At 35.9% G+C, this 13,390-nt stretch overlaps 1 protein-coding gene across 1 annotated transcript; it reads right to left on the bottom strand.

Annotated features, from left to right (window-relative positions):
• Positions 1 to 536: 536 nt before the first annotated feature.
• Positions 537 to 7,091, bottom strand: LOC112524225 (mitogen-activated protein kinase 9-like). The gene is made up of 11 exons (XM_025133959.1): positions 6,556 to 7,091; positions 5,092 to 5,494; positions 4,878 to 5,005; positions 4,717 to 4,776; positions 3,029 to 3,178; positions 2,788 to 2,943; positions 2,577 to 2,714; positions 2,282 to 2,355; positions 2,087 to 2,194; positions 1,795 to 2,005; positions 537 to 970 (listed from the first exon to the last, which is right to left on the bottom strand). Exons 1-11 carry the CDS (start codon positions 6,829 to 6,831, stop codon positions 908 to 910), a joined length of 1,767 nt encoding a protein of 588 aa, XP_024989727.1. The 5' UTR covers positions 6,832 to 7,091; the 3' UTR covers positions 537 to 907.
• Between the last annotated feature and the right edge of the window lie 6,299 nt (positions 7,092 to 13,390).

Here is a 13,390-nt window from a genome sequence, read left to right as displayed (position 1 = left end):
TATATATATATATATATATATATATATATATATATATATATATACACACAAAAAAAAAACGTTAAAAATGGACCTCCTACTCCCTAACCCCGAGCACCCCCCACCCTATCTCCACCAAGCCCTACCCTTCCCATTACCTGCGACCATATCTAGCCTCCACTTTCTGCCTCACCCACGTACACGCGCATGCGCGCACATGAACACGCGCACACACACATACACATACAAAGTGTATAGATACACATACAAAAAAAACCCTACAAAAAACACAATAGTCACACACTCTAATTTGGCTAAACAATTAGCAAAAACCAGTCATTTTGGTAGCTTTGTCCGTAATTCTTTTGCTTCAATATAGGAGGGCCCAAAACAAATAAAACCCAAAACCCGAATCTTCACAAGAGATCAGAGCAGGGCCTAGCTCGTAATGAAATGACAAAAGAACAAAAAGACAAGGATAAAAAGAACAAATTCCCATGAGTTGGCGAATTAGAGTCAACTCCATTAGGAAAGGGGGGCCTAGCTCGTAACGAAATGCAAACCACTAAACGTTCAATGTACATCAATAAAAAACATTCTGAACAAACCACAGGTGTAATTCACTCCAGACATAAAATATAAGATTCATAAACTAGGTAAAAGTCTTTGGGAATCTCCATTGGAAACCGCTAGAAATAAAGCATCACGTCTGTCCCGAGTTCGATCCCAAACGTACACAACAATTGAGACCACTGAATTTATCAGGTCTAATTTCTTGCAGCCACAAGTCCAAAAGCTGAGAAATTTTGCATTCTTTCAAGTATGTATACAATAAATCGATCCCCTCGTCTAGACTTACCAAAAAATAACTTCATTGTCTATAGCTCTATCTTTTCTACAACAAATCAACATACCACTCCACAGTTGCTCACGCTTTTAGAGCTGCAACTTTTTGTGTTAACCCATCAACCTCCTCTAGTTGCACTTCTTCCTGCAACATTTAAAATTTCATATTCAAGATTATTTTTCTATCACCCCAAACAGAACCGCTAACCTTCAACTCCGTTTGTTTTAGTTCCGTAAGACTAGCATGTTTTTTAGACTACATTCAAACAACCCAAAAAACTTTAGCAGCTTAGTTTTCTTAAAAGCTATTTTAAGTAGCGTTTCACCAAGGTCAGAGGGTTTTATTTCAAAAACAAGATTCTTCCAATTATACTCTATATTTTACATGTATGATCAAAAATCATTTTTTGATGATTTTATAATGTCATTAGTTTATGAGTTTTAGTTTTAATGACTAGTTTAAAGGCTAGGTTACCTTTCCAGCTACCAGATGCCTACTTTGCCAAAATATGCCTTAATCAAAGTTAGGATATCATATTATAAGCCTTAGGGGCAATTTGGTTGGTTTTATATTAAGTTTCATATAGTTAAAGTTGTCTGTGTGGATTAATCTGTCTAGGTAGATTGGGGAAATTTTTGTTTGGAAGAGTTTTTCATATATGAAAGAAGCGTGTTTTGGCTTTCTGCATAAAGCTACCCCTTAGAAGCTTACTAAATAAGCCAGCCACTTGCCACTACCAAAGAAGCTGATCAAAGAAGCTACGAGTCCCATTAAGCTGCTAGCAAACATGGCCTTACTAGCAAATAACAAGCTTCCAACAGCTGGTAAAGTTTAGTCATTTATGGCCCAAACATCAAACAGCCGCTTTAAGGGAAACGTTGTGTAAAACGACTACTCTCACAGGCCCTTGGGAGGTTGTCCTTTTCAGTGACTGCACCCAGTAAATCAAAGTTATAGATAAAAGTTACCTCTGGATCCCTGGTTCCTGTGCCACCTATACATTTAGAGGCACTGATGCTTGCACTCTTTAACAAGCTACGGGCGCTACTTGGTCCATTTTGTGCAGCTGCGTTTTCTGATCCTTCCCGAGGGCTCTCAAGCGTCATAGCAACAGTCCGCTTTTCATAATCATTTTCTTGAGCATCAGAGGTTTCTGCCTTGGGTGCAGGAACTCTTTCCCTGGAAAACACCAAACATGTTAAACTCCAATAACAAGAAAAAAAAATGTAAATTAAATTTCTTGAGCATATAACAACTCGCCTAGGCAGTGATGCGTGCTGCCGTTGCAGCGGAGGAGTAGAACTTTTCTCGCCTTTACCATAATGCTCCTCAAGATGTGCAAATTGTCGCTTAAAACGATCAACACCACTATCGTACATTAAAAAAGAAAGGACATCAGAAAATTAACGTTTTCAGACAGACTTGAAAAAATAAAGAGTGCAGAAAGCATCTAACCTCGGGTACATGAAGCTAGTTTGTTCTCCACTGCGTAAATATTCCTGAAGCATCTGAGGATGATACTCTAAAATCTGATATAAAGAAAAAAACAATTGTAGATAAGAAAGTACAATCATGCAGAAAACTAATTTCTCCTTCCTTCTGAAAGTTGCAAAACTATCCTTTTTCAGGTTTGCTTTTAACCAAAACCTATTTAAATTTGCTAATGGTAAAAGATTTAGTTTAAAGCAAGTGTCAGTCGAAAGCTGCAGTTTCATGGAAAACAGCAAGCACAATAGAGGGACATCCAAACCTCTCGATAGATCAATTCTCTAACATCATCTTTTGCCAATTTTCTTCTCTCAAACTCGAACTCAAGCTTTGATATAGGATGAGTTGTAGGTTCTCGCTCCACATTGGCCAAGCCTTGAAAGTAAGGATCTGCTAGCGCCTGCAAAAGGAAGAAAGGGTATCATCACCATCTCAAAATCAATGTAAATCATAAAGTCAAATAAAATCCATACATCTTCAGCTGATGGCCGATCTTTTGGATCAAATGAAAGCAGACGTTCCAGCAGGCGAAGGGCCAAAGGATCTACATTAGGAAATTTGTGTGTAAAAGGAACAGGCGGTTTCTTGCGCATACTACTAAGATACCTTTTTGCTTTTTCATTGCGAATCTGCATGTTTATCAGCATTTGCATTAAAAGAATGATTTGATGATTGACAATGGACAAATAAGAAACGAAAGAGCTAAAAACCCACCCTCGAAATAGAATCAGAGGAAGGAGTACCAAGCAAATCAGTCATGAGATCCAACTGATGCACCACATTCTTTCCAGGAAATAATGGTCTCCCGGTAAGCATCTCTGCGAATATGCATCCAATGCTCCAAATGTCAATGGCAGGAGTATACTGCAATAGAGGATGTCTTAGTAATTTAAATGCAAATTTGCAATCCATCTGTTAAACAGTTAACACACACTTCCATGACCATCCTGCAATTCTAATCATGATCTACTGAATGGTGACTGATTTCAATTTATATGTAGAAATTATAACCCTGAATAATAATCTTTTGTTGTATTGTCAAGAGAGGTGACTATATAATGGGAATGGAGCCACCTACCACACTTAAAGTTGATTTTGAGCAAAGATGTTTACTAGCATCACAACATCATGTCTTAGAATTCACCATTAATTAAATTCAAATTTATCCTACCATGGATATTGAATGCATAGATAGGTTTAGATGTGATTCTTCCAATAAGCAATACATCTTCACTAGTCACCAACTAGTTACCATGTAAACAATGGCGGCAGGCTCACAATCTTCTAAGGAAGAAGACACGGGTTCTATAGAAGAATAACCTTCTGACAGATATTTTTTTAAATTATGACCTTCTCATAGATTTTGAGGCATTCTTGTGTTAGGAGGAGGCGTTCAAAAATCTATCAATAGGTTATGCATTTCAAAAAAAAATTGTCATAAAGCTACTCTTGTAAATAACCCCCCTCGAAGCCTTAGGGGGCATTTGGTTTGATGGATTTGGATTTCGTGGGAGGATTTGGAATCTTTAGTGTGCTTGGTTTGATGGATTTGGAATGGAATGAGATTCCATTTTTTATAAATAATTTGTAAAGCCAAATCATAGAAATAATTAAGTTACCTTTTTATTAATGAATTATTGGAAAATAAATGTTTTTAACATAATTTAAAACATTATTATATACAAATCCTACAAAATCCCGTGAAATCCCAACCACCCCCGAGGGATTTCAAAATCCTATGTTTGAGGGATTTCCACAGAATCCTAGGATTCCAAATCCAGACAATCATGCATACCAAACATGGGATCAAAATGGACTTGAAATCCAAATCTCCCCAATTGCATTCCATTCCTGAAAACCAAACGGACCCTTAGGTCCCGTTTGGTTTGCAGGATTGGATTGGATTGGATTTGGAAGAATTTGGAATTGAATTCCATTTTAGTCTCGTGTTTGATTTGAAGGATTTCCAGGATTTGAAATCCCACAAACATAGGATCTTGAAATCCCTGGGAATGGTTGGTATTTCACGGGAATTCATAGGATTGTATGTAATGATGCTTTAAATCATGTAAAAACATTTGTTTGTAATAATCAATTAATAAAAAGGTGATTTAATTATTTTCATAATTATCTATTATTCTTTTTTAATATAAAGAATGGATTTCAAAAATCCATTCCAAATCCTACAAACCAAACACACCAACGATTTCAAATCCTTCCAAATCCACGTCCTTCTACGGAATCCAAATCACTCAAAACCAATCCATCAAACCAAACGCCCCCTTAGTAATTTTCAGAACCAAAAAGTGGCAGTTTTCAGGGACGTCTGTTTTGCAATTTTCATGAGATGAAGGAAGTACATGGCCATACACAGAAGGAAGACCCAAGGAAAAGCATCATACTTTAGAGAAAAAGGAGCCACAGAGTTCAGGAGCACGGTACCATCGAGTTGCAACATAATCCTGCAATAATTCAAGGTATGAAATAAGTAGAAACAATGGTTTCAAATCTATGTGCAACAGAAGAAAGAAGTTGGTCAGAGTACACAACAAATTTAGCATACCGTCCAGAAAATAGCTGATGGGGCATCATTAAATGATACCCGAGCAAGCCCAAAATCACAAATCTTCAATTTACAATCAGCATTAGCAAGAATGTTTTTGGGTTTTAAATCTCGATGAAACACATTGGCTGCAAAAGGTCAATAAATAAGTAATCATAATGAGAAATGCGAATACAAAACACAATAACATTTGATATCACCAGAAAAAACCTACCTGTGTGAATATATTTTAGCCCACGAAGAAGCTGGTACAAGAAAAACTGATAATGTTCAGGGGTCAGATCATCATTTGCCTTAATAACTTGGTGAAGGTCAGATTCCATTAATTCAAAAACTACATAAATATCCTTAAACTCTCTTCTGGAAGGAGGAAGCATAATATGCTTAATTTCTACAATATCAGGATGCTTGAGTAAGCGAAGGAGCTTGATTTCTCTAAGAATCCTGGTGGCATCAGAGACATGCTCAAAAACATCATTGATCTTTTTAATTGCAACCTTCTCTCCAGTGTGAGTATCAACTGCGGAACCCACAACACCATAGCTGCCTTTGCCAATAACTTCTTGAACTTGGTACCTACTGGCTTCTCCGTACTCTGTGAAGAATTCTGTTTCAAGCTGAGTAGAGAACAACAAAAAGCAAGCAATTGATTATGCTAAATTGCTCATAGATCCTCTTTTAAAGAAATGCAATCATAGATTGAAAAGATAATTAATAACTAAAGAACGATAGGAGACGCAAAAAGGAAAAACAAACTACAGAACTAAGCAGCCTTCCCAGGAAAAAGAGAAGACAGATCATAAAGATGGTTCAGAAGAAATCCCAACTAGTTATATAAGGCTAATAGAGAGCTGAAGTGCTGAACTATACATATCAAAAAAGAATGACATTATGGTAAACAAGTGCTGCTTTCTTCAATGTAGCTAAACAAAGAAAGCATGATTCCATACTGACTCACATGAAACAGCATCAGCAAAAGTAAACAAGTATGAACCTCAAAGAAAATCGCATAATAACTTCCTCCAAAGTCAAATCTTCAAAAAAACACCACATAGGATCATGTAACCTACCACATTCAGCCTGATTTTGTTCCACCTTTAGTGATACATAAGATACATCTGGCAGATGATGGCCAAAACAGCAAAACTTTGTACTTCAATGGGTGGGGTTGAAGCAAGTTGTGATGGCTAAACAGCCACAGAAACACAAATAAGGGTATGCAACATACATCAGTATCATCAGCAAAAGAAAGCAAATAAATGACATTACTCTAGTTGTAACATGTGTGAATCACTGCACTGTGGGGTCCCCACTACTTAACCCACAAACGGCCAACAAAAGCAAAAAAGAAAAAGAAGGTTCATTGCTTATGGGACCAAATGAAATGAACCATCCTACAAATTAACAATTGATATGAATTTATTCACTTTCTTAAAATGTCCGATGGTATACTTCATGTAACTTGGTATCTTTCAAAAGAACCAGAGAAAACATAGCATGAATTAGCAATCAGAAAAATGACTTTTTGAACCACAAAGGTCAATATAAATCTATCAGCGTCAAGTAATTTGATCTAAAAGATACGAATCAGTTATAAAATAACCTATTATCATAGCAAAACTCATCATAAAGATCCAAAACAGAAGATCTGGAGGAAGTAACAGATCAAAAAAGAAACCTTTCTGTTATGATCCATGTGGACAGAGGAGGTGAAAGCAGGTGGAAAACTGATGCGTTTCGGAACTCTGATGACCTTGAGTGCAGAAAGATCAAAGTCTTCGACGATGGTGAGATGGGTCGTAGATGATGATGATGATGAAGAAGGTAATGATTTCGATTCAGAATCAAGATTCACAAAGCCATCAGGATTACTAGCGGTAGTAACAGAAGAAGAACGACGATTGTGATGGTGAAACCAACGAAGAACCCCATCCACGAATGTCCCACTCCCCATAAAACCCGCAACACCTACAAGTCCACTAGTTTTTTGAGACGCAAAAACGACCGCTTAACTCTCTAATATCTTCTTGTTTCCCAGCCAATCGATCTCAGCATCACCTGCGCTCTCTTTCCTGTGTCTTATAGATGGTGGTGAATCAAGAAATACAGGTGTCTCCCATGGGGTTGGAAGAGGAAAGAGAGGGGAAGATGGGAAAACAGAGCTGTAGCCGCGTTACGTGAAAGAGAAAGGGGGAAGATGGGAAAAATGTGAGAGGTCGAGAGGCGGGTCCCGCTCGTCGTGCTCTGCTTGCGTTTTATATTTTCATATCATTGGTTGTCTCCATTTTGGTTTTTGATGGAATTACAGAAACAGTCCTCCAACTTCTTTTAACTTTTCAAAGATTTTGTTGTTGGTTCTTTTGGAAGGGTGTCCTAGGCTATGTCTAGACTAATTTCGGTAAAATTGTGACTACAAGAAATCAGTCTTTCGAGACAAATAGGTTGGACATGTTCAATTTTGTTGCGATCAAATCCAACTTAGAGGTTGTTTGTCTATTTTATATTCAGACTAAGATGATGAATAACATGAAATGTGACGTGGCAATAAGATCATGCTTTAAGATTTTGGAGTCATGGCAAAAAGTCATCAAAATGCTCAACCTTGGGCATTTGACGGATTCTCTTTTCTTTCTAGTCTACCACTACCAGTTCCTTTCCCACCATTTCTCAGCTTTCGACATTCTTTCCTGATATACATCGGCTCCTTACACTTAAAGCAAACCACTCCTTATATAAAACAATCCCTAATCGAATGACCCACCTTTCCACATTTGTAGCATTCCACGTAATTGAGGTTACATGCTCTCATATGTTCGTATTGACACTTAGGACACTATTTAGCCTATTTTCGAGAATCAACTTCCTTACCACCAGAAAAACCCTTGGAATTTTCAGAAAGTCTTGGACTGTCTTTCCCATTTTCTCTTTTTGCAAACTACCATACTCTATGTTATGACTGAAATTCAGTGTTAAATTGTATTCGTCTTGAAAGATAAATATTGTCTATAATTATATAAAAGTCATAGTGTTTGACTTTTCTTATATAGTTTGACTTTGATTTTGCCTAGATGTTTGATCCTATATAAAGGATAATTCCTTTGTAACTTTGGAGTAGGAGCTTAATTGTAAATTAGATTACGTAAATAAGAGTTTGATCATCCTTGAAGATTTGACTTTCTCTTTCTACTTGTTCTTCATGTTCTTGAACATTTTATGAAGATTGTCATGAATTCTTAAGAGATTTAACTGAAGATTGATCATAGGGACTCTACATTTGGTATCATAGCAGATTGTGCAAGAAATCAACGGAAGAAATCATCGAATTTGAAGAATTTTTTGAATTTATTTTTCTGTGTTTTTATTTGTGTTCATCTTGAGTTCTTCATTTTTTAAGAGTTTGATCCAAAAATTTTTCAAATATTTGTGTTTTGATGTTAAAAATATGATCAAAATGTGCGGTTTTGAATAGTGAATCATTGTTATTCACAAGTTTTTTGTGTTTTGATCATTGATTTTTAAGATTTGTTAAAATTTATAGTTATAATTTTTTTTTTTTTTTGTGTTCTTGAATTTTTTTTAAAAACAATATTTTTGATCCTTTTTAGTATTAAAATTTTGTTATTTTGTGTTTTTGACCGGCCCAACCGGATTAGGCCCATCCGGTTTAGAAATTTTTTGTAGATCAAAAGTCCAACCTCTCAAAGCCCTCTTCTAAATCGCTGCTTAACCCATCCTGTTATATTTTTCTAAATCGCAGGTATCTCCATCGATTTCTACTCTTCATCGCACAAAGATTTGGAACCCGATTGTGTAAATCGCTCGTCTTACCAGGATATCTTTAAATCGTTTGCTACATCAGTTGTGAGCGGGTAAGTCGTAAATCGCCCAGGCTGTGAACGATTTAGGTTGCAAGTCGTACAAGGCTTGATCGGAGTTCTTCTTCATCGCCTGGCATATCTCAGGTTGCGACCGGACTACTTGACTTGGTGACCGGACTTCATAAATCGTCTAACAGCTTGCTTTAAATCGCTCAAAGTGTTTGATTGAATTCATAAATCGATTGCAGTCATTGTTCTAAGTCGCTCAATTCACTGTTCATCTTGTTCATTTTGTCCGATATCTCCTAAATCGGGCAGCAGCTTTATCCGATTTGTGTAAATCGCTCAGGTATTCACTAAATCGTTCATTCCCTGTCCGGATTTCTCGAAATCGCTCAAAGCTTTTCCTAATTCGTTGGTTTCATTGACCTATTTATTCAAAATCGCATGATTCATAGTTTCACATCTTGATCGATTTAGGATTGTTTCTTGACCGGTTTTTTTAATCGCTCAGACCCTTAATATTTTCTGTTTCGAGTCTTGAGCATCTGTTGTTGTAATTTGCATAAATTGTTCGAGTTTTGAGTTGGTCAATATTGGGTTGAAGTGTAGCTATCAATCTCAGTTGATATTGTGGTTTCCTGGTTCGAGTGTAACCTGATTTCTATTAAATTGTTTGGTAAATCGATAAAAGATTCAGTGACCGGACTTCTTTAAATCGATAGGTGCTGTGATCGGATTTCAATAAACTGCTTGGCATAGTGATCGATTAAAGCCTTGATTGTTTCTGCATCAGGTTAAGCGAATTATCATAAGTCGCTCAATATAGTAGACAAGTTTGACAGAAATCGCGTGGTTATGTAGGTCGTTTGATTCTGTAAGCAGGTTTGCCATAAATCGCTTGACATGTTGTAGATCAAGTGAACTGAACTCCTATTCTTGAGCAAGGTTGCCATGCAAAATTAGAAAAGGTCTGTCCAGGCCTTTGTGCATTTATCTTAGGATTTCCCTGTTGCAGACACTTGCATCTCCTATCCAGTAGGCACGGTCAACGGCATCACAAGTAATAGCTAAGGTTGCTGGTATGATGTTGCCACAAAAACAGTGGCCTGAGCTCATTGGTTCACTTCTATCAAATATTCACCAAGTCCCTGTTCATGTGAAGCAAGCCACTTTAGAAACTCTTGGGTATTTGTGTGAAGAAGTTTCTCCAGATGCTGTAGAACAAGATCAGGTGAATAAAATATTTACAGCGGTAGTTCAAGGTATGAATTCCAGTGAGGCTAGCAATGACATGAGGCTTGCTGCAACAAGATCTTTGTATAATGCTCTTGGTTTTGCTCAGGCAAATTTTACTAATGACATGGAGCTCACCAACTGTGATTCTTAGCTTTTCTTCATTAGATATGCTATTCTCCAGCAACTCCATTAATTTGTCAACTGTGACTGAGTCTGCTGTTTGTTGCGCCTGTGATGATTGTACTTGCTACTAGTAAGCAATAGGAACATCAATTGCTGCTGCTTTTGTTGTCTTAGGAATGTTTGTTGATGGTGTTGCTTCACAGGTTGTGCTGATTGAAGATTAGTAAACCTGTTGTGGAGTGATCAAGCTGCAGGAAGTTCTTTGTGCAGGAAAATTTGGTCAAGTCTAAGCATACAGTGAAGAGAGATTTAAGATTGATTAAAGTTCATAAAAGCGAAGAGTTTTTCATTGGTGCTGTCATATATGCATTGTTGGCTACTGGTATTGAATCCATTATCAGAACCAAGGAACACAAAGATCAAAACCTCAAAAGCTATATTGTATTGTATTGTATCATCAGTTCTATTATTGTAATCGCTTATGTTGATTTGGTCTTGGAAAATTGTTTTGGGCTTGTATTTTCTTGGGTTTAATTTTTTGGTTAGATTTTAATTTTTGGTCTTTTGTTTATCTGTTTTGGTCTGTGTTTTAACTGTTTGAGAAATTTTTGACTGTTCTGCGTCGCATAAACTGTTTTAATCAGTCTTAACTGTCTTTGATTGTTTTTAACTGTTTTCAACAGTTTTGACTGTTTTTACTGATTTTTGACAGTTTTTCGTCGATTCTCTGAATTCTCAACAGTTTTTGTGTTTTTTGTTTTTTAGCTTAATTGTCTTTGATTTCTTTTAGTTGATTTCAACGCATTTGATCCTAAATCAATCTATTTGAAAATGGCAGTTTCCTTTGAGAGAGAGGATAAAGAATTGAGAGAGAGGATTGCTGAATTGGAAAAGAGAGTAGAGAACTATAAAGAAAAATATTTTAATATGTTCGATAAAAATTTTGCTGATAAAGAATTTATCAAGGAGCTACAAAGTGAAAATAAAACCTTGAGAGAAAATTCTGAAAAGGTTTTATCTGATAAGACTTGCGAATTTGAGAGTACTTTAGACAAAGTAAGGAAAAAATGTGAAGAAGAGTTGAAGACTTGGATTGATGCTAATAAGAAGTTATTCAAAAAACTTCAAGATTTGCAAAAAGTGAAGAATTCTTCTGAGAAAGTTAATCCAGAGAGTGAGAACTTAACAACAAAACTCAATAAATCTGAGAGTGATTTATATGAGCTAAGGAATGAATTTGAAAAGGAGAAGAAAAGAGTTTCTGAAAGAGAGAAAAAGTTTGATGTTGAACGCTTATCTTATGAGAATAAGATAAAATCTCTTGAGCTGAACGCAAAAATGCTGTTAAAGCAAATCTCGGATTTTGAGCAGCTGATCATCTTGGAACGTGCCAAGAATGATAAAGAAAAGAAAGACATCATAGAAGAGTGTCAGAGCCAAACTCAGAAATTGTCTGACAACATTGCTCTAAAGTAGAAGGCTTTAGATAAAGAAAAGAAGCAATTTGCTCTTGAGAAGAGAAATACTACAAAGAAACATACAGCTATTGCTAAAGAACTTGCTGAAAAGAAAAAGTGGCTTGACATCGTTTCTGAGAATGAGAAAAGCAGCTCAGATGAAGAGATTAGAGAGTAAATAAATCAGAAAAAGAAGTTTGAAATGCTTCAGAAGGAGTTAGAAGGTAAACTCCTGGATACTTCAAAGAAATTGTCTGATCTGAAGACATACCTTGAAACTGAGCTGAAAATGAGAACAAAACTTAAAAATAAGTTTGATTACTGTTGAAATAGACCAGCTTTTACAGAAAGTCAAAGACTTTTCTTGTGCTCAAAGCTCAATTGGTTCTCCTTCTCAGTGTAAAACTAGCTTCTATGACTGTTCCAAATCGAATAGTTATTCAAGCAACCCTAAATCAACTGTTTCTAAGAACTATTCTTGTTCTTCTAATCAGTATTATCAAGGGTATGTTATCGGATCACCCAATAATTCTTCTAAAGATTAAAAGCATTTGGGTTAATAAATCTGAATCTGTTTCATCATGTACTCATGTTGTTACTAATCATCTTTCTTGTTTTGTAAGATCTACTACTGATTTGATTCATCTTAGCAAGAGAAGAATCATGTGCTCCACATGCAAATCAACAGATTTTGTGAACAAGAAAACATACAACATATGGAGTACAGACAACAGAGATTAGAAGAACTGGAAAAGTAAGAACATGTATGATTATAATAGTTGGTATGGATCATATTTTGTATCTGATCATCCTGTTCAAAGTGCTAAAAAGAAGATATCTAATAGAAATAGATGGTTTGGAAGTTACAATATACCCCAGCCTGATACTAACAAAATAGGACCCAAATTCATTTCGGTACCAAAATCTATTTGATCTGATTTTGCAGGTGTGTCAATTTTGTGCTGATCAGAATATCATATAAGTGATACACTAATGCAGGGGGAGTTGTAATATGTTCCAAACAAAGGCTTCTGAACAACACAGTTCAAGATCCGTGCTTTACCGAGTGTGGTTTCTAAACACACAGTTTAGGACCCGTGCTAAACATGTTTTCTTATTTTTTTTAAATTTTTTGAGCTGAATTGAATCATTTCTATATCTACTTTGTAGGGGGAGTCTCTAGAAGTTCAATAAATGTTTTCGGGAAGTGAATAATTTTTTTTAAAAACGAGTACATTTTCTGAACAGGTATTTCCTAAGATTTTACTTGTGTAATTTCTCATCGAACATAACTCCAATACCTGTTTCAGCTATTCTTCTAACTGTTATTATCACGTCTCTTATAATAATATCATTTTCGGTGATAATGCGCTCGTTTGTATTCAAAAGTTGATTTTCTGATATTTTTTTTCCTTGATTGATAATACAATTCATATTTTTTTAATCAGAATCTGTAAACTCGTTCTTACAGATCTTAATTCATTTCTCTCGCATACCGAATAATCTGATCGTTGTGGCATCATTTCTTTATTGATTGTGCTTAAAAGCCAAATTTCTTGATCAATTTTTATCTGATCATTGTGCTTATCTGCAATAATATTTTTGATCAACTGTTTGTGATCAATTGTACATAATGCTAAATTTTAGGAGGGACTGAGTGCTTATCAGAAATACCTCAATGGAATGTCAGAACCGACAAACCTACCCATGAGGACAACCATATCTGAGTGAGCTTTATATACAAAAGGGTTTGTGTGCTGAGACTAAAATGAAAATGAGAGGGGTAGGGGCTGTTTGTTTGGCTCTTAATGGTGACATTAAGAGCCAACCTCTTAATCGGTAAGAGGTCAAGACTGTTTGGCAAAAAAAAAAAAAA

Source organism: Cynara cardunculus (genome assembly GCF_001531365.2).
Source record: "Cynara cardunculus var. scolymus isolate 2C chromosome LG 13, CcrdV1, whole genome shotgun sequence".
Taxonomy (NCBI): domain Eukaryota; kingdom Viridiplantae; phylum Streptophyta; class Magnoliopsida; order Asterales; family Asteraceae; genus Cynara; species Cynara cardunculus.
This window is presented reverse-complemented; position numbering and strand designations above follow the sequence as displayed.

Excerpts from the sequence above, each read along its gene's own strand:
- LOC112524225 (XM_025133959.1), bottom strand. The coding sequence starts at position 6,831 with ATGGGGAGTGGGACATTCGTGGATGGGGTTCTTCGTTGGTTTCACCAT. Across the intron at positions 2,944-3,028 it reads CCTCTGATTCTATTTCGAGG|ATTCGCAATGAAAAAGCAAA; the intron begins GTGGGTTTTTAG and ends ATAAACATGCAG. Across the intron at positions 2,356-2,576 it reads GAGAATTGATCTATCGAGAG|ATTTTAGAGTATCATCCTCA; the intron begins GTTTGGATGTCC and ends TCTTTATATCAG.